Raw genomic sequence first — 21,061 nt, 5'->3', positions numbered from 1 at the left:
GACAAAGAAAGACCAAAAGTCACTTTTAATACAAGGAGTTTGTGAACATGTTGTCGTTAGTCTAGTCAAAAGGTAGTGTATATATTTTCTATGTATAGAGGGGATGTTTTTTATGTATCGTTACGTTTTTGCCGACTGTGGACAAAGCGGCCGGGCGTATAGTTTCTCGGGGAGGGGGGTTGGTTGACGAGGTTAGCGGGAAGTAGCAGAGCATGATGGGAAAGATGGAGACACAGATGGTTATTAGCATCTGATGCACACCCAAACAAATTAAAAACCTGAGAAGTACGCTTATTCCTTTTTCGCCAGATTGTTAGATGAGCACAAATCTCATGCCTCTACACTACCTATGGAGCTAATTAGCTAACGTTAGCATTAAAAAAAGCGGGAGAAGTGGGTTTATGGGCAGTTCCCTGCTGTGACGTTTCTTGGCAGGCTACGCTGACTTCCTCGAGTCTTTGCCAGCCAATAAATAGTTACAGTAAATAACAAACGGTGCTGGTAGGAGGATTTTTACACTTTGGCCAGAGCCAGGTTAGCTGTTACCCCCTGCTTTCAGTCCTCACACTAATCTGGGCTAATTGTCTTCTAATTGTAGTTAATGCTAAGCTAATGCTTAGAGGATGCTCATTCTTAGCCATACGCTGTGTTAGGAGACCATGAACAACATTAGTGCTAACGTTATCAATAGCTAAAGATAAGTACTAGCTGCACTTACTTAGATTTCATGAATATACAGGCCATATCCATAGAAAAAAGATTACCCCACAAATGAACCCAAACCCACAGGTTTTTTGAAAGCTGAAGTATATAAAGTTGGCCATTACACATGATAAACACCCTTAAAAGCAAATATGTGAAATCTAAAGTACTGTTGAAGTCTTAGTGCCTATAGGAAGAGGCATAAAGCAGAAGATGCCTGTCACACTGTTGCAGTACAACAGTTGTTCTCCATCACTTCCTGTTGTGCTTAAAGGAGTTGTGGGAGATGTATTTTTTTCTTTGCTTACTCCATCAACAGTTGTTAATGCTAAAAAAAAACAACAGATTCCTGATTAGACGACAGAAAAAAAAGAAAAGAGAGAGCAATCGTGTCCAGATTTTGAACAGAAAGAGCAAATGCAGGACTAATTATTTCTGATCTCTGTCTACTACATTTTCCCCTGCGTGATGTCTTAATCGTGTCGTTCCCACGCTAACAGGGTGCTGCCAACGGAGCTGATATAAAACACTTTTGTACTTCAGTCATCACAACACTCCCGATGACTCGTCTTCTCCTGTTCCGTGTCCAGCATCAACTCCTCCAAAAGCCACCCACGGCTGAGCTGTGATGTATGGCTCATTATTTATTTTTTTTTGTTTGTTTATCCCCGTGATCCAAGCTGTTAACATTGGCAGGCGACAACAAACGAGCCAAGATGATGTGAGTGATGGGCCCCATCGACGGGAACGGTGCTCCTGAAACCGCGCACTGTTAACAACTTGGTGGCGGGTGAAAACAAGGGGTTTGGAAAAGGTGGTGAAAGAGTTTCAACCGTCCACACCTTTAGAGCAGGTAAAACCCGGCCGCGAGCCATTTTCAAATGGTGCAATTAGTAACGATGAACACAAACACACACGCGCGCTTCTTATTGCTGCTGTCCAAGAGGAGTGAGCAGGTGAAGGAAAGATTTCAAGAGCAAATTAACAGTGTTAACAAGGGGTACTTTGACATATTTCTGGAGTCTCTTCTTTAACTTTTGTCCAGATGTCCCTGTTAACGAGGGGCCAAGTTGACAGCAGGCTTCAAGCTGCTTCCTCTGTCTTTGGTGTGGAAATAATAACAACTGACGGAAACTGAATCAGTAACAAGTGAAGCGGTTGAACCATGAATTAAATATTTCCAGCATCTTAAATATGACCACATGGTGACTTTAAATGATCCGCAACATTAAGAGGTTTGTTCATTGGGTTATAAAGGAGAAAATCTAGTAGTACCCCCTTAAAGTTTAAACAATGTGAACAAGGAGCAAGCTTGCATTTTTCTTTCCCGTGGTGCTAGTCAATTAAAAAAAAAAAAAAGGGCAAATCACTTCATTTGCTGCAAACAGGCAAGGCAGATCCAGTAGATGCGAACGCGCAACAGAAGCAGCAGCAGCAGCGTCGGTGTTCATATGGTGCAACACACTCAAGCTATGGAGTCAATTGGCTGCTAATCCCACTTCATATGGTGCAAAATATGAAACACACATGTACTTATGGTGCAATAAGGGCAGATTGTCTCTTTGAATTCTATGGTGCAACTTGTGTACTGCCTTCAGTTATCAGCCAAGGCTGTGCCAAAGGCTCCGTCCAAATGGACAACTGCTCTTCCTGCAGAAGCTATGCAAGTCTCCGACGCAGGGAGATGTGCTTAGTGTACATGCTCACAACACACACACACACACAAACACACACATACACAGGGTTTTTTCCTCTGCAGCAGGGAGATATGCTTAGTACACACATGCAGGCACACAGTGAAAAGTAGTGTAACAACATGGGATGTGTCCCTACCTCACCGCTTGAACACACACATAAACACACTCACATTCACACACTAACGTCCAATTATCCCTTACCCCTTTATAATTTGGGAACAATATTCATATGGTGCTATTGAGTAAAGCTGGGTGGTTTTTGTATAGTTGTGGTTACAGTGTTAATGAAGAATTTAGCCAAATATGTCTAGATATCACATTATTCAGATCGGTTGAATAGCGTCATTCAATCAATCTGACTCCTCATGTAGAGAGTGTACATAAAAACAGCAACACCTTCTCCCTCTGTCAAACTGAGTGACACGTAAAAGCTACAATGCCTTAACCGCTCGACAAATGCAGGTGGATTCTTCTTTATTATTTTTGGATTTGATTTGATTTTTTCAGATATTTGAGTCATGGTTATGTGCAAAAAAAACAAACACACACACACACACACACACATACATGCACATTTGGAAGGTGGTGCTTCTTTTTTGCTACACTCTTATCTGGACGTGCACTGTACAGTAAGCATGGGTTCAGTGTGTCAGAGCACAGAAGTAAAAGGCAAACAGCATACTTTATTAGCACGTTGTCCTAAAAAAAAATGAATATGTGCCATTTAGAGAACACAGTCAAGCATTTTGTGTTAGTTTCACAGCCCGTGCTCGTGAATTTCTTGCATGAATGTTCTAGATTTGAGGGGCACATGTGCCCAAAAAAAAAAAAAAAGGCAGCGGCAGACGTGTAAAGTCTTGAAGAGTCACCTATGTGTTTCCTATGTGCTTCTGGGTTGTTCAAGGGAGATTTATGTTGATCTGTCCCACTAGCTTTTCCCCTCAGCACTGACCTCTGACCTTTTCAGCCAAACCCCACGGCCCCTTTGCACCCAGAGCTTCGGCCAATCAGAGATCAGGTTTAACACAGCTAAATCAGGTCTGACACAACCAAAAAAAACACAGTTCTCTCTTTAAAGGCATTCATGTGTGGCATATAGACTCAACTACAGCACCACAATCAAACTGCAGGTTTATTTTTGAAATAATGTTACCTTTCTTATTATCCAGTTGTGAAAAATCCACAGATCCACATGGTTGAGTCTGCACGCCACAAATGAAGAGCTTCTTTCTTCACCCAAAAAACCAGAGCCTTAGCCAGGCCCACTCTGTAAGAAATTGAAATCCAGTCAGTGTTATTGTATGGCTACACATCCACAGCTATGCAAAGTTGCAGGCAGAATAGTTCTGGGCTTGGATAACCTTTACAAAAAAAAGAAGAAAAAAAAAGATCATTATTGTACTCATGTATTGCTTGTTTTTATCATTAATTTTTGCCTTTTTTGTTTGTTTACAATGATGAGAGAAAGCAGAAAACATAAAGTGTCAATGTGCAACAATGCAAATGTGACGTACCATTTGTTTACATTTTTCAAAACCTTTTTTTTTTTCATTTGTTTATGATGATTTGTAATATTTGTATGCACTTAATTTACAGTTTTCTCTATAACATTTGTCTGTTAAGTAGGTTAAAATGTATCTGGCATGGGAAAAAAAACAGTGTAATGCACCTTTATCTTGGAAATAAGCGTGATGGATGCAACCTCCTGACTGAGGAGTGTTCATATGATTGTGAAAATCAAAACCAGAAAGTTTTTCTGTTACTTTAATTTCTTTGGAAAACACATAGCCTAAATGTTCCACTATCAGGGTCTGCAAAGCATATGAGGCCTGTGGTCCGGCTGAGTGTGTATGTGTATGTGTGTGTGTGAGCATGTGTGTGTGAGTGTGCAAGCTACCGTGTATGTGTCAGTAATGCTTCATATGCTTTTCTTTAGCCAAAGTTTTACTTGCTTGGTCCAGAGCTGTGAAAGTATCATGACTCATTGTGGTTTTTGTAGAACTCCAGGCCAGACGCTAAGCTGTTTCTGATCTCAGACCAGTTTCTACCAGATTTGAGTTAAACTACAACTTAACTTTCCATTAAGAAGTGAGGAGGCACAGTTGTCTCGGCACAAAATACACAAATTCTACCATAGAGAGTGATTTTGGAAGGATGTCAGTGGTTTGACTCAGGTCTGGATACTATAAGCACAGGGCAGGGTCAAACTAAACTTTATTGTGGATGTACCTATAAGATGTACCACAAACTTTTATTTTGTCAAGGTCATGCTTTTCTACTTTGTTCTTCAGCTTGGGAAAAAAAAAGTAGCTCTAGAGAATTCGATGTGCAAACGTAGCTTTTATTTTCGGTGGTTGGCATTTTGATTGTAAATACCTTTTTCTGGTAATCCTCCTCAGTTGGATCTATGTTCGATGAGTTTGCTTAGATGGCTCTTTCAAATGTACTGATAGTAAATGTTCTTTATAAATATCCAGAATGTAAGATGACAGAAGAAAAATGACTTTGACTGGAAACTGTGTTTTCGTAGGAGTCTGTGCCATCGTGTTGTCTTGAGTATAAGCACACTGATATTAGATCTGTAGGCAGGGTGAGGTTTTGGGAGGTGATTTGCCAGACAGCCAGAAGGACAAATAAGCAATTGATTGATTGATTGATTGATTGATTGATTGATTGATTGATTGAGCTAGTATACATGTCCCTCAGTCATTTTTAATAGCACTGCACAGAAAAGTGACACTACAAGCCACAACAATTGATAAAAAATCAATCAATCAATCAATCAATCAATCAAAAGACTTGATAAATAAATTGTATTTCCAGTACATAATTTTACAAAACACTTTGCCCTTTTACATTTTACGTTTGTGTATGGATTTAACAAACAAGGAAAAAACAAGAAAATTTAGAAATTTAGCAATTTTCCATGGCAACCAGCTAAACTAATGCTGCGTTCGAGACAACTCGGAACTCGGAAATCCCAGTTGAAAGTTCGAGACGCACTGCACCAGAATAACGTTAACCACAAACATGGCAGACCCGACCGGGACAAACTTTACATTCAAAGTGCTTCACGTAAGGCGTAAAATCATAACAAAGGGCACACAAACTATATAAAAGGAACCTTTTTAATGTATTTTGGCATTTAAATGCATTATAATCGATATTTTATCGTTAACTGTATGGTTCTGCACAGGGTGTAGAATGCAGATTTCGAGTGGTCTCCAACGCAGCGTAAGCTAACTGTTTCAAGCTAACACAAAAAAAGAAGAGGGAAAATAGTGTGTTTAAACATGACGTTTAACCAAAATAAAAGGCAATTTAAGATTCATTTATTAATGTAAATGAGAATTCTGGTCTCTAAATGTGGTTTAAGCAGCTTGATAAGATGGACATTTTTGCAGTGTGAAGCTAGAGATGCTAATTAGCGGTTTAGCATATGCACCTGTTTCAAACATGGCGGAAGGAAATGCTCAATAAAGCAATTTAAAAAATAAGGAAGGAAACGCTCAAAAATGTACCTGCAGTCTTTGTCCCAACGAGATATCCGGCTGTCTGGCTTTCATCTCCCCGACTTCACTGTAGAAACGATGGCTGTTGTCATCAACTGTGTTCAAGCCGCTCCGGCATCAGCTCATATAAATATATATAAAAAGAAGAACTAAACTAAACAGACAAAAAACAGCAACAAAAAAGCACCATTCAGGAATCTTCCGGTCTTTGGAGGAATTCCCAGAATTCATAGAGAATGTTTCCACAACCACCAACAACAAGAACAAACGCGAGAGAAACAGCACAAGTTGTTTTCTCCAGTTTGTCTGTGTATTCTGTGTCTATGATAGTGTTAAAGCATTCTGGGGGAAGCGGTGAATGATATTTTCAATGGCTCTAGGTGGCCAGCGTTAGGAAATATGTTATTTTTGTTACAATACCTCCTGAAAAATAAAGTCTATTTATCTGTGAAGTGACAAAGATTTACAATAATACAGATAGAAATTATGACAGATTTTAAATGATGTAAAACATATAAATGAAAACATGTACAGTTCATTTTGTTTTGAACATGATACAGAAATGTATATGCATCAATATTGAGTTTGATTTTATATATTTACCATTTTATTACATTGTAATGTTGTGACTGCGATTGAGAAAACAAAACAAAAAAAATATAAAGGAATATAAATTAATTTTTCCAAATGTGTGTTGCTCTTCCTTTCCATCTGAGTGAGTTTTTTTTTTATTCCTTTGAATAACAATGGAAAACTCTGATTTTTAGTTATATTTATTATTTTTGAAAATCTCATGAAACCACAGAAATCTCTATACCGGCCAGACAGGAACTGCATTGTACAAAAAGCATTTGTTTGTGTTTTCAGACCTTGAAAGCAGTAAAGATGAGGATCAAACATGTGATAAATGTTATGATGAGACCATCCTGTGTAGGTAGTGCTGCATTTTCCATTGGATTTGTCACTTGTTTTTTACTTAATGGCACAAAATTATACAGAATAGGAATAATAGGAATAGGAATGGGAGGATTGCAAAATAAAATCGCAGCTCTTACCTGAAACAACCATGTATAATGACAAACACCAACATATTGACCATGGCCTCATTAGTTTTTGGTTGATTACATAAAGGCAACACATGTAATTTCCCGAAGAGCAATGCCACATGCAGAACCAAGAACGTTGATCCTTTCTCATTTCAGCTGAATGATGCACACACACATGAACAATATGTACATATCCCTTGATATTTTAAAGTTATTTTTGAGGCATTTCATGCTTCATTGAAAAAAAAGTGACAAGAGACTGGGGGAATGACATGCAGTAAATCATCCCTGTCAGAAATCGAACCGGCAATCACTGCTACAGACTATGCCGACACGGGATGTGCTCTAACCACTTGACCACCAAGCACATAAATAACATATCACTAGATATACGATCAGAGAAGCCTGTGATAGTCTGCTGTATGAAAAGACCAAAACCAACGATGCATTAGTCCACCTTTGAAACGTGAGATCTCGCACCCAAAGTCTACTGGTTCCTACTGTAGTTATTAACAATACATAACTCCAAGTACTTGACCAAAAACAGCTGGGAGTTGTAGTCTTTAGCAAATGTCACAATCCATTTGTGTAGGATAGTGTTTTAGTAGCTTTTTCTTAAGGGCACGGAGGCTCACACACAACACTTGTTAGTTGGATCAATTCACTGTTGGTTTTGGTGTTTCATTGGGTTTATTTTTGAGAAAAATAAAGAATATAGCCAGACTTACGCTTCTATAAATAAGACAATCAGTAACTTTCACGAATCCCTGCAAACAGCCACGTGAACTGTTAAAGTTCCCTTGAGCAGGACATCAAATCTGCGGCAAATAAAATGAAAACTGACTTCAAAAGTATTTCAAGTTTTAACCCAGCTCAGTAATTTGTATATCTCAACCCCACCTGTTGCCAATAGTAACTTTTACGTTGCTTAAATTTCATGAACCAAATCCCTTTGTTGGATTCCCTTTTACCAGATCGTGACTAGTGCCTCTTTCAAGCCTGTGTTGTCCATCTAAATGCATCTTTGGTATAATTCATTCATGTACATGGTGATTGACAGACAATTTGCATAGAAATCACCTTTTTAAAACAGCTCCTCACGTCAGTCCTCTCCATCTATTATATTACAATTTAATAGTAAAAAAGTGTCAGGTTTCAGATTTCAGCTTCTAACCATGCAAATGTAGATACAAGGACGGTTTAAGCATGATAGAGATGAATTCAGACTCAGGTACCATAGCAACAAATAAACCAGAACAGTAACATTACAAAGAAAAACCTGAAAAATAAAGACAACCAAAAGAAAACCAATTAAATCTCTGTGATGCTTTCCTCAATATACAGATAGAAGACAATATAAATGAGCTCAGGGCTCCATCTGCTGACCAAAACAGACATTACAAGTACAAAAAAAAACTACACAGCTCACACATAACATGAAATAAATCTCTTAAATCAGTGGCTCAACAAAAATCTCTTAAAAACCCTAAAATAAAATTCCATAATATTATTTTTTATCATAACCAGTTGCATTTCCTGACAAAACACAACTGCTTTCTCATCTCATGTGCAACAGGACTTTCTTTTTTACAGCAGTAACTTTATGAAGAGTTGACGTCACATATATTATTCACCATTTTCCTACAGCTGCACAGCAGGTGTCAGTAGATCTGAAGGCTTCGTAGACAGCAGGGCTTTTTTGTACTGCATGTGTGTTTTCAGACATGAACATACACATGCAGTACACGCGCTTGTGAGAGAGCGAGGACAGTGGCCTCGGTGGTTAAAGTGCAACATGTCGAGTACCTATTAAAGCACACCCAGGTAACACTGGTTCATTTGTGACGACCAGTTCGGGTTTACTCCAATAAGGGGTCGTCGTCGTCGTCGTCGACCTGCAGCCTCTGAAAAGGTCGAGGGCCTGAGGGCCGGCGCTGGCTCAGCATCCTGAAAAGAACTGAGGAGACGGCAAGCAAGTTAGTCTGTGGATCACATGAGATGAGACACGGTCACACAAAAAGCCTTATGGAAACAGTTACTGTAAATCGATTAAATGTCATGAATATCAATAAAAAGTTAATACGGTCGACCTCATCTGACATTGTCTTGATCGATGCAAAGTTTACGACAAATGCTGATGGAAACAGTTCTCTGCCGGATAAATGTGAGTTGCGATCATGTTTTATGTCAATCCCGCTACGTAGGGAGTAAACAAGGAAAGATGTGAGGAATGTGAAGCGTCATGATCTCCCAGAACTGTTTGAAGCGCTGCCGTTCACAAACCACAGGTGACAGGTCTCCTCCGGTGTCTGTCGTATTTAACACGCGGTGCATCTGCATCAAAACGGTGTTTACACGCCACTCCCTGTCTTCTGATGACATGCATGTCACGTCAGTGGTTTCCAGGCAACGACTCCAGCAGCTCATCACACTAATCAGTTAAAGATGAAGGATGGATGTCGTTATGAGACAGATAGTTTTCGAGGTAAATTCATGCAAAACTGCTCATCCACGTTCCAGTCGGGGGCAGTTTTTCAGCAAGCAGCCTCTGCATTTACTAACTCCGTCTCATAACGTTCTCTTATTATCTCATATCGTGGTGAATGTGCAGGTCACAACTTGTCCACCAGAGCGTTTTGGAGTTGTTGGATTGTGTATTTGATGAGTTCGATGAGGGAAACCAAGAAATCTCAAAAGCCTCCGTAGCGTAGCTCTGAGCAGCTCACGGCTCTGCTCAGCCGTTCTAAAAATAGCTTGCACCGAAAATTAAAGGTAACAAACCTACTCCTAAAACGATAGAGATAATGGCAATGGGCCAATTTGCCAAAATGTTGAACTATCCCTGTAAATTGCAAGAAAACAACTCGATACACCAATATGATCGCAAAACCACACATGACGTCGTTATGCACGGCATTTTATTCGATTTAAAGGTCTTAGAAATGCACTTGAACCGGCATTATTCACATTCATATTTTCATCGATCTTCATATTATTCGATCGACAAGTGGATGGAAACATGGTCACTTTGAAGAAATCAATTTCATAAACCGATACAATAGGATAAAAGGCCACCACATTAAACCTACCAGTGATTGTAGAGAGGACCAGTAACACGCCGACCACCAGGCCGACCATCAGGGGGACGTCCCAGCAGGTCTCGGCGGCCAGCAGACAGCGGCCGTGGTTCAGGGTGCCGTTGTTAGGCCGCGCGGGGATGGACAGCAGGTAGCACATGAGCGGGTAGATGTCCACCGACTGCATGCTGCTAATGCGGTAACCCTGACGGAAGCTGGGCCCCGTCGCCGCCAGGAAGGGGTGCATGCTGGGTAGGGAGTTGTCATAGCCGTGATCGCCCACTGAGAGAGAAGGAGGGAGGGAGAGGAAGGTGGTGTTACTCTCTAATGTTCAATGAGTGTGACCAAAGACGGTTTATAAACCAAGACCCCCAATGACGAGTCAGCTTCCTGTATGCATGCGTGGGACATGGGAGACTAGCGGCAGCCTTGAGTGTATTGACTCCAATGGGAAAATTGAACGTGAACACAGATTATGGTCGATCCTTTGGCCCCACAGTCACTGAAGTCAATTTTGAACTCATTTTTCACAAGCCACATCTCTTCTGAACATTTTGACACAAAAAATTTCAATTTTCAGACAGACACATCAGGAGAAAATTAACTTTGTTCACGACCTGTCTCTGTCTCGACGACACACTCTCGCGAGATTTGGCAACGTCAAACAAACGGCCGCAAACTCCCGTGAAAACTCCCGTCATGCTAAATATGACTGTTAGTAGTGTAAATATTTAATGTTATTATCATAAGAAAATATAAATATCTCACTTTCATCTACCTACAAATTCTATAAATCCACACACACGTTCACAGACGAGGTGGGCTGACGGTTGGCCACGCCCATTTAGGAGACAGGAAGTGCATACAGTTTTTATCAAGAAAAGGCCGCTCATGGGGTATCTTGGTAAATAGAGTATCTTTGGTATGACAACATATTTGTTTATTTATTTAAAGAGAGACCTACATCTTGGCAGCTGGTCTGTTTTTCTGTGCACGATGGTCCAGCCCTCGTCGGCGATCAGTATGATCGGCTGGATGCGTCCGTTGTTCTTGTAGTGCAGCCTGTCAGGGATGGCCTCCTTCATGTACGCCGTCATGTGGGGGTGGCACTTGTTCAGCAAGTCGAAGACAGCCTGGGGGTCTACACACCGACAGACACACAGCATTTTTTCAGTTTTTTCAGTTGCAAGGCTGTTTTACCACTTTTTAAAGGAAACGGTTTTACCACTTTTTAAAGGGATAGTTCACCCAAAATTGAAATTTCACTCATTATCTACTCACCCTCATGTGGACTAAGGGCTGGGAGAAGTTTCAGAGTCCTCCGTGGCTTCTCTGAGTTACAGGGGGTCTCGGCGTAGCAGACACCAAAAAACATCCAAATACCTCCATGCTGCTCGTGTGTAATGTCCGTCTTGTATTGAAGCCCCGAAATGCGAAATTGTCCCGGAAAAAATTAAATAAGCCTATATTTCAAGCTTGTTTGTAGAGGAAGCTTCTTGAAGCTCCTCTTCCTGGTTCGTCCAAATTTGACGAACAGGGCTTCAATACAAGACGGACATTACATACGAGCAGCATGGAGGTATTTGGATGTTTTTTGGTTTGTCTTTTTGTTACGAAGACAGTTGGTATCCATTTGCAACCGTTATATGGACATGCACTGCTACGCCGAGACCCCCTGTAACTCAGAGAAGCCACGGAGGACTCTGAAACTTCTCCCAGCCCTTAGTCCACATGATGAGCGTGAGTAGATAATGAGTGAAATTTCAATTTTGGGTGAACTATCCCTTTAACCGCTGATGCTCTTCGTTACCTTTCTTGGGGATGAGCGCTGCGACGGGAGAGAGGTCCACCTGGGTGTAGTTGTCGGGGTGGAGGCAGTCGTCCAGCCGTATGAGGCGCTCGGCCGAGCACTGGGCCATGCCGTGGTCGCTGGTCACCAGGACGTTGATGCGACCCCAGAGGCCGGTCCGGGTCAGTTCTGACATCAGCAGGCCGACGTTGTCATCAACCTGAACACAAGAAAACACCCGTCGATGACTATTTGACAAAATAACAACTAAACTAAGACAATATAATATAAAAGTGATCACTCTGGAGGCCAACGGTAGCAAACATGTCTGGAGGTCATGGTGTGTTATTATCATTTTTACTAAAGTGCTTGAGGTTGAGTGGTTAGAGCACATTCCCGCGTATGATCGCTGGTTTGAGTCTTGGCTGAGACAATCTTTACGTAACTCATGTCTTTCTCCCTGCTTTCCTGTATCAAATAAATGCCCAAAAAAACAAACAACCAATCCATTCTGAGTGTAACTCATGATACAAATAGACTAAAGGTCAGTGTCTTACAAGGAAATGTCTGTGGCATCTAAAACATTTATGACATGACGAATGGAAAATTATAGGTGGAAACCCACAGGTGTGACTAGTAGCCAGCCACCAGGATCACAGTATAATGAACGCTGGCTCACTGCCATATGACTAAATGGATAATGGTGTAGTGTTACACAGCCGTAGGTATCTGCTATAGATAGATAGATAGATAGATAGATAGATAGATAGATAGATAGATAGATAGATAGATAGATAGATAGATAGATAGATAGATAGATAGATAGATAGATAGATAGATAGATAGATAGATAGATAGATAGATAGATAGATAGATAGATAGATAGATAGATAGATAGATAGATAGATAGATAGATAGATCTTTTTTTATAATAGATGGGTAGATAGATAGATATTCTTTAACTGGCTTTAATTACCAACAAACCATACCATACCAAACCAACCATAGAGACAATCATTTTGTGACAGGCTTAAATTAATTAATTCAAATTAATCAAATTACTGCACCTCTTTTAACGCTTTGCTCATGGCAGTTTCATTGTCTGGGCCAAATATGTGGCCTGACCGGTCCGGCTCCTCCCAGTAGAGAGCTGCAAACATGGCTCCTTTCTCCTGATGGATGCAGACATAATGTGCACTCAAGTTTTACAACACTGGCAGAACATAGCAGAAATGGCAATTCAATAACAATTAACAACTTTCCTACCGTTTCATTTCCCAATAACCAGTCTGTCACATTTCCTAATCGTTGCTTGAACGTCACATTAGAGTTGTAGGGCAGGAAGTGTGTCGCCGTGTGGTTGTTAATGACCACGTCGGAGCCTGGCCACATCATGGCCGCCGTCTTGTAGCCCGACTCCTGCGCCGTGATCCAGAGGGGCTGTGCTTCGTTCCACCACATCGGGTCCGTGTCGTTGCCCGTGGTGAAGTGCTTGTGGCTGACGGGGTCGTACATGCTACTGGCCAGGATACCATGAGACTCAGCGTACAGGCCCGTCACCTGGAAAGGAAACAATGGCTTTATTTTTTTGTTTTCATGAGAGTTTTAATCCATTATTATGCCAATATGCTGATATATTGTGTATTTGAGTTGATTCTATTAGACAAAGGCACAAACATAAATATATTTAAAAAGAGGTATAACAAATTATTTCTAAATATGTATATGGAAGATGAGGGATAAAAATAAATTACTAAACATATGGGATATTATATGTTGATATGGACATTTATGTAGTATACATATATATATGTTTTACATATTTCTATGGATTAAGTATAAATGTATATTGATATGGATATTATGTAGTATTGATATGAATAGAATAGCCTTTATTTCCATAGATATTTATATTGATATGGATATTTATGTAATATATACTTATATATTTCTATGGATGTATATGTATATTGATAAGGATATGTATGTAGTATAGTAGTAGATGTACATTGATATGGATATTTAAGTAGTATTGAATAGAATAGAATAGAATAGAATTATTCTATTCTATTCAATTCTATTCTATTCTGAATAGAATAGAATTGAATAGAATAGAATAGCCTTTATTTCCATAGATATATGGATATTTATATTGATATGGATATTTATGTAGTATATACTTATATATTTCTATGGATGTATATGTATATTGATAAGGATATTTAAGTAGTATTGAATAGAATAGAATAGAATAGAATTGAATAGAATAGAATAGCCTTTATTTCCATAGATATATGGATATTTATGTAGTATATACTTATATATTTCTATGGATGTATATGTATATTGATATGGATATTTAAGTAGTATTGAATAGAATAGAATAGAATTGAATAGAATAGAATAGCCTTTATTTCCATAGATATATGGATATTTATATTGATATGGATATTTATGTAGTATATACTTATATATTTCTATGGATGTATATGTATATTGATAAGGATATTAATGTAGTATAGTAGTATATTTATATTGATATGGATATTTAAGTAGTAGATAGATATATATTAACCATGATGAGTAGAAAGGGGTGGGAATTTTTAAAAAGTGCATACTTCTTCCGACTCCTTTTTTTAACATGTGCATATTATGATTTGATGATACTTATTTGTTCGAAATAAAATTCATTCATTCATTCATTCATTCATTCATTCATTTTAAACCCAGTCACAAGCAGCATGATTACCAGGCTGTAGTGGTTGGGAAAAGTCTTCGTGATGAACACATTGCTGAGATGCTCCACCAGGACCCCCTGGCTGTACAGGAGCTTCAGGTTCGGCATGGGGAACCTCTTCAGGTAGTCTGCCCGGAAACCATCGAACGACACCAGCAGCAGCGGCACAACACCGGGCTGAGCTGTGCTGTTTCCTGTGGCTAAGGCTGAGGCGCCACACAGGAAACTCAGTAGTAGTTTAAACAGCATCCTGAAGAAGAAGTTGTGACAAACAAGCCGATTTATACAATTTGCATTAAACGGCATATACGGTGCATTCAAAGAACGAGAATGTTCACTCATGTATGGAGAGGTAAAGCAATTGTATTTTCACTTTTCTTGTTAGGAAGTGAAACTTGTAGCAGTTACCAGTCACCACAACCACGGGGGGAAAGAAAAGTCCCACTCATCTGTGAATAAAAATGTCTGAGCGTTGGTTTGTTTCACTTCCTGAGCAGTCATGTCTGCTTGTTGCACTGTCTGCTATGGGCTGGCATTTTAAAACTAAAGTAAACATGAAAAACTGGCTGGGATGTATGCTCACTGACTTACCTCACATTGTAAGAGTGAGGGGTGGGGTGGAGTCAGTAAAAAGCCTCAATGTTTACTTTATAACAGTCTTCAACAGTTTGTTGTTTGATTTCTGCATACAACAGCATCAACATCCTGCATCATTAACATACCAAGGATTCTGCTGTTGTCGTCATTCATGGCTTAGCTCTTTATGTTATTCAGGCCCATTCAAGAGCTGTTGTAGCAGCACGCCTTACACCACTTCACGCCCTTCACTTGAGATGCACAGAAAGAAGTAAAAGCCTTGTAAAAGTCTTGCAAAAACAGTGCTGTTAAGTTTATTGCTTTAGCTCTTTGCACTGGTGACTTTTTTTTATATCTTGTCAGCCACAAGTACAGCCCATTTTTAGCTTGGTTTGCCACAGACACAGTTTAATATATGTCCTCCTTTCTACACCTGTGATGATGACAAATAGTGAAACTTGTGAGTCAAATCAGATGCTGTGCGTCTGCCAACGGCTCATCTGACAAGCACTTACCCACAGTTTGACCTGAAATTAAATTCCCCCTGACTCCCTCTTCCTGTTCAATTCACTTTTGTCAACTGTAATTTTCTCATTTTCTCTCTGAATTAAGGCTGTTAAGGAGATCACAAGGATTGCAAGCTGTTACCTCGTAGATGCATGAAATTGGAGCCAATCTAAAGAAATTAGATTGACTACAAGCAGCACACAGCACTGGATATGACAGGGATGCAGAGAAGCACTGAAGCCCTCCACCTCTCTCACTCCTTCTATTGGATTACATTCATTAGTGTTCAAGATGACACACACCAAAATTGTGCAAACTGAGGAAGAAGGAAATTGAATAAGACACTAAAACTAAACAGTAATAATACATCTTTATTTTAAACGTGCTCAAGAGCTTCTCACACATAATATACACAACAGGGTTGTGTTTTCATCTTTTCAGTGGACATTACTTGCAGCTACTATTATTAATTCACACTCATTTCCTGCCAATTGGACGTTAAACAGACTGTCAATCAAGGTATTTGGTGGTCGAGTGGTTGGCATACATCACATACTGGTGTGTTATTCCCCAGTCTCTCTCTCTTTCACTTTGACTAGTTCACACAGGTATAAAATGCCACAAGAATTATTACCTTTAAAAAAATTGTAATCACTTGTTGTCTGATCCTAAACCTAAGCTTTAAGCAAGTCCTCAGTCCAAAATAAGGAAGACAGTTCTGCATAGTGTGACCATGTCAACACATTATGTCCCACAACATGAGCAGTGACGCAATTGAATTAAAATGAAATCATCTGCAGATCAACAAGGAAGTCCTTATTTTTGAAAATAAAACGCCACTAATTAAGAAAATATATAATAAAACTAATGACAATGCGAAGAATATGTGATAATGAGCACGAAGATTTGACTATTGTTGTCACTACCGGTAGAGCAGCCGGTTAGCAGACGTCCCAACAGGTTAGCTTGCCAATGTCACAGCGTTCACACGCATTTATAATATGTGCTAATACTAACAGTGCGTTTATACGTTACCTGTTCGCGGGCTGACGGAGAGTTGTCCAACAAACACAAACCAGGTGAAGAACTTTTCCCACCGACTCTATTTTCGCCGCAACATCATCCACGCACTTCCTCAAAATACATACATGCTAAGTGGATGCTGTCGAGCTAGCCATGATTATTTTCACAGGGTTCCGGTGACGTCTTTCAAAATAAAACCCCAACCCTCTTTGAAACACGTATTACCGTAAATATAGATTCATAAACAGCTTTCATTCATGTTTCAGTTTTATGCATAAATATAAAACTAAATTCAGATGTTCAAGTCGGAGCACAGAAGTGTAAAAATGCTCATTTGTGACTTTTGAAAATATATATGCTTTTATTTTGACGTAGAAACCGTGTACCTCTGCGCTTGTTTAGGAACGCTTGACGTAACAGTCCACGGACCGGAATTCACAGTTCAAATAACCAATCACAAGACAACAGGCAATTATGGGTCGTTTACTTGAAACATAGACATATATGTCTATGACTTGAAATGCATGAAGTGGTTGAATGAAAAATTAAGTCGTGTTAAATGTAATTTTCTTATTTGAACATGGCAATGTTGTGCCTTTATAAATCACTTGAAAATATTACATCTATGAGGGAAAAAAGGTAAAATTTAATCTAGATTAGAAGTGTGTGACCAACTCTCAGCATTACATTGCAGCATTGTGCGGCAGTTTTGCAGGGCAGGCACATTTTCCCTTTTCACAATGTTCTGAATTTAACCAGACATCACATCTTATGACCATCCCAGTCAGAAGGTTCGTAAATGAGTCATTCAACATAAATGCCTTCAGACAATGGTCATATTGCTCCAAAAATGTATAAAAACATACAATACCATTGTGCTTTGCATGGACAAGGGAACCACACATTGAGTAGATAGACAGCTTATTGTACACGACAAAAACAAAAAACACTCAAGCCAATGACCAACTAAACAGGGTGGAAGCCATGGAAGCAAGTCCAGGTGAAATGAACCACATCAGGCTCCTGTCTGCCTGGAGAGGGTCGTCACACCTCCACCCGTAGTGGTTCCACAGCAAACTAGATAGAAAAAAAGAGGAGAAAGCCACTAGATCACATTTTTTTTTAAAATGTGCATTAAACATGAAAAGGTTATTTTGTCTTGTACCAAAAGTACACATACCACAAACCTCACCTCTAACCAGTCCAACCCTAAAGCATCTGCAACCTTGGTACTGGAGGATGCAATCCTAAAGAAGAGAGGCCTAAAGGAGAAATGCAACCAAGATTCAGTGAAGAGACAAAGTAACATGAATATCGCTCTCCCCCCAAAAGAAAAACACCAATGTGTGATGCTTCTCAGCTGAACTTTAACAAGTAGGCAGACACATTCTTGAGACTGTACCAAAGAACCAAATACCTGCAGCCTAACTAACCAACATGAACAAACCAGGTCATCTTACCACAAGGGCTAAACTTCATCTTACCAGGGGACAAAGAGAGACAGGTCTGCTGCAGTCGGGTTTATATAGGCTACTGCAGCGAGCCAGACCAGGTGAAATGAATCACTGACGACCAGTCTCCACCAATCAGGCTCCTGCAGAGAGAGAGAGAGAGGCCTGTCACTTCACAAATCATCCTTACTGTTCACAGTTTTAAAGAGCATGTTGATTTTACACAACCCTGATGATACCACCAGAGTTATCTGGAGTTCTGCAAGAAGATGTGACAGAAAATATGAAAATATGATCCACTAAATGTAAAGTTGAACCTATTTTGAATAACAAATGAGTTTTTCTTAGGACTGTTCCTGCTTATATTAGATTATATAATATGGAGTTACACCATAATCTGATGATCTGATAGTGTAACTTTAAGGCCACAGGAGCAAGTTCCAGATCTTAGTACGTTGATTTTTTTTTACAGTAGATTTCAATAAATGAAACCTGTAATTCTTTGAGAGTAACAGGTTCAAAACATATTGTCCTCCTATAGTCATTGAATAATTAGTGGAAGTTAATTTCTGTTCACGCTACAGTTGTAAATTGTATTCTCCTTTAAGAATCCCTGTTGTATTTTCTTGGCATTCCCTTTCTACCATCTCTGTCCAAAGTCCTGTGCTTCACAGTGATAAAGAACTGCTGCACTACAGTCATTTGGCTACACACCTTGACTCTCTCCACTGTCCCGGGACGACCTCTGTTTTACTTCTTTCAGCCAGCATGGATCCCTGTGAGGAGAACGTGTACGAGACCCCGGCGGTCGCCTACGAGAACCAGCAGTCTGGTGGTTTTTACGACATGACCGTGCCGTACGAGGAGCCTGCGTACATGACACCGGGAGAGTACGAGAACACCACACAGGCCATGGGGACGATTCCAGATCCTCCTTCTCTCCCGCCGCCACGCCGTCCCAGCCACGACGAGGAGAGGCGAGGCAGTTCATCCTCCTCCTCGTCCTCCTTCTCATCCTCCTCATCTTCCTCACACGCTGAGGATAAGGAGAAAGATGAACTGGAAATCTCGGACAGAGCGGAGGAGGTGGAAGACGAAGAAGAGGAGAAGGAGGAGGAGGTGAGGGTCGAGGTGGAGGAGAGTAGCAAAGATCTCGGCTGGGAGAGGGGGTCTCCGCTGGAAGAGGTGGGCGACAGGAACTCATCACGCAGGTCCTCATCGTCCTCATCTTCATCTTCATCAGCCTCAGAGAAGGAGGAAGCTGCGGAGATAAAGGATGGCCCACAGGTCACACTTTTTTCCAAGGTAGGAAAGAAAAGGAGGTGAATTTTATTATATTAGTTATTTATACATTTATTCTCATGTAACGACTTGTTATAATAGTAAATGTAGGCTACACGCACATGAGGTTTGCCTGCTCATACTTACAAACTGTCTTTGATCCAACTTGTAGGCCTCATAAATCTCCTATCAGCAGCTAATGTACGAATGTGCAAGGTCAGTGTGTATCTGATGATGATGATGTGTGTGTGTGTGTACATGTGCTAAATTTAATTAGAGTTGGACTTTACTCCCCATTGTCCATTTACACATCTCACTGTTCTGTTCACAAACACACACGTAGGAATGACTAGACACGATGGTCTATAAATAGGAGTGTGTGTATGTGTGTGTATGAGAGCACCAGTGTGTCTAGGAGGGGGTTACTCTGGTTCTAAATATAAGTTAAGTTGAACTGACAGGAATGTTTTGACTCCTGTCGCAGGACTTGTGAGTGTGTGCGGATTACATTATCTTTCTATCTGTCTATCTGTCTATCTTTCGCACATACACTGAAATTATTACATAATCACATTCTCTTACTAAAGTACAAGGATTGTAAATCTGACACTTTGAAACTATAGCCACATAAAAAGACAGCAATATAACCACAAACTGATTGCAAAAGTAACTGAGGTTTAGCCAACAGGCCAATCCCATGCTCACAGTGATTAGGGCCTAACTTATTACAGCTGAAACGTGTTTCTAATGAGACACTTACTTGAAATTGATAGTTGATATCAGCATTGGTATCAGTGAACAATGTCTAATTAGAAATGGCAGAGGGACAGCCACCCTACTCACTGTACCTTGCATGTTTAAAATAAAAACTATTGGAAATATTATTTGAATAGCTTAGTATTGAATGCACAATAACAAGCTACGTTTGGGCCCAGTTTAATATAGCCTAATAATACACATTTTTAAATATAGGCCTGGTAGGGGTCCCTGCTCCATCTCTCTGTCAGTTTAGGGTCCAAGGCCTGAAAAACATTGAAGACCCCTGATTTAGGATAGTTTTGTCAGCCAGTTACTATGGCAACAGGCTGTAAAAGCCGGTAATTTAGCCTATGTTTTCTCTCATTCAAGAAGACCATATAAATACACTGAAATGGACGATAACAGTCAAGCGCAGATCATTTGGCAGAAGGTAGAAAAAAGCAGCCGTGAGAACATCTGGTAACTTTTTGTTTTTACCTCAGAGAGTAAGTTGTAGCTTGTCTTCATTCCCCCGTTCATTCCCATGCGTCGTGTCGGGAGCGCACTGTGTGTGCAGACAGGGTTGCAGTCAGACCTCCATTCATCCAGGAGGTGTTTAGGACGCGTCTCACTCCATCTCAATCTCAATGAATTTGCAAAATAGCCCGAACAAGACATAACCTACAGCAAAACAAGTGGATATGGATAATACAACTCAAAATAAATCATGTTTTCATTCGGTTTGAACATTCTATGTATTTGTCAAAAAAAAAAAAAAGAATACCGGTAGGCTAAACAAACAAAAAACAGTCGGCCATCCGGGTGGCTGTACGTAGATTACATCACATTAATACGTGGGTGGGTGCGCGTCACGTGCATGCATAGATGGTACACGTGCACGTGCGCCCGCAGAATCTTTTTAGAA

The 21,061-nt window shown here is 40.1% G+C and overlaps 1 protein-coding gene across 1 annotated transcript; it reads right to left on the bottom strand.

The window, feature by feature from the left end:
- Positions 1-6,666: 6,666 nt before the first annotated feature.
- On the bottom strand, positions 6,667-16,782 carry enpp4 (ectonucleotide pyrophosphatase/phosphodiesterase 4). The gene is made up of 8 exons (XM_083988534.1): positions 16,679-16,782; positions 14,573-14,810; positions 13,090-13,383; positions 12,891-12,995; positions 11,845-12,043; positions 10,999-11,175; positions 10,047-10,316; positions 6,667-8,914 (listed from the first exon to the last, which is right to left on the bottom strand). Exons 2-8 carry the CDS (start codon positions 14,807-14,809, stop codon positions 8,817-8,819), a joined length of 1,380 nt encoding a protein of 459 aa, XP_083844660.1. The 5' UTR covers position 14,810; positions 16,679-16,782; the 3' UTR covers positions 6,667-8,816.
- Positions 16,783-21,061: the final 4,279 nt, after the last annotated feature.

This window comes from Trachurus trachurus (assembly GCF_905171665.1).
Source record: "Trachurus trachurus genome assembly, chromosome: 2".
Lineage (NCBI taxonomy): Eukaryota > Metazoa > Chordata > Actinopteri > Carangiformes > Carangidae > Trachurus > Trachurus trachurus.
This window is presented reverse-complemented; position numbering and strand designations above follow the sequence as displayed.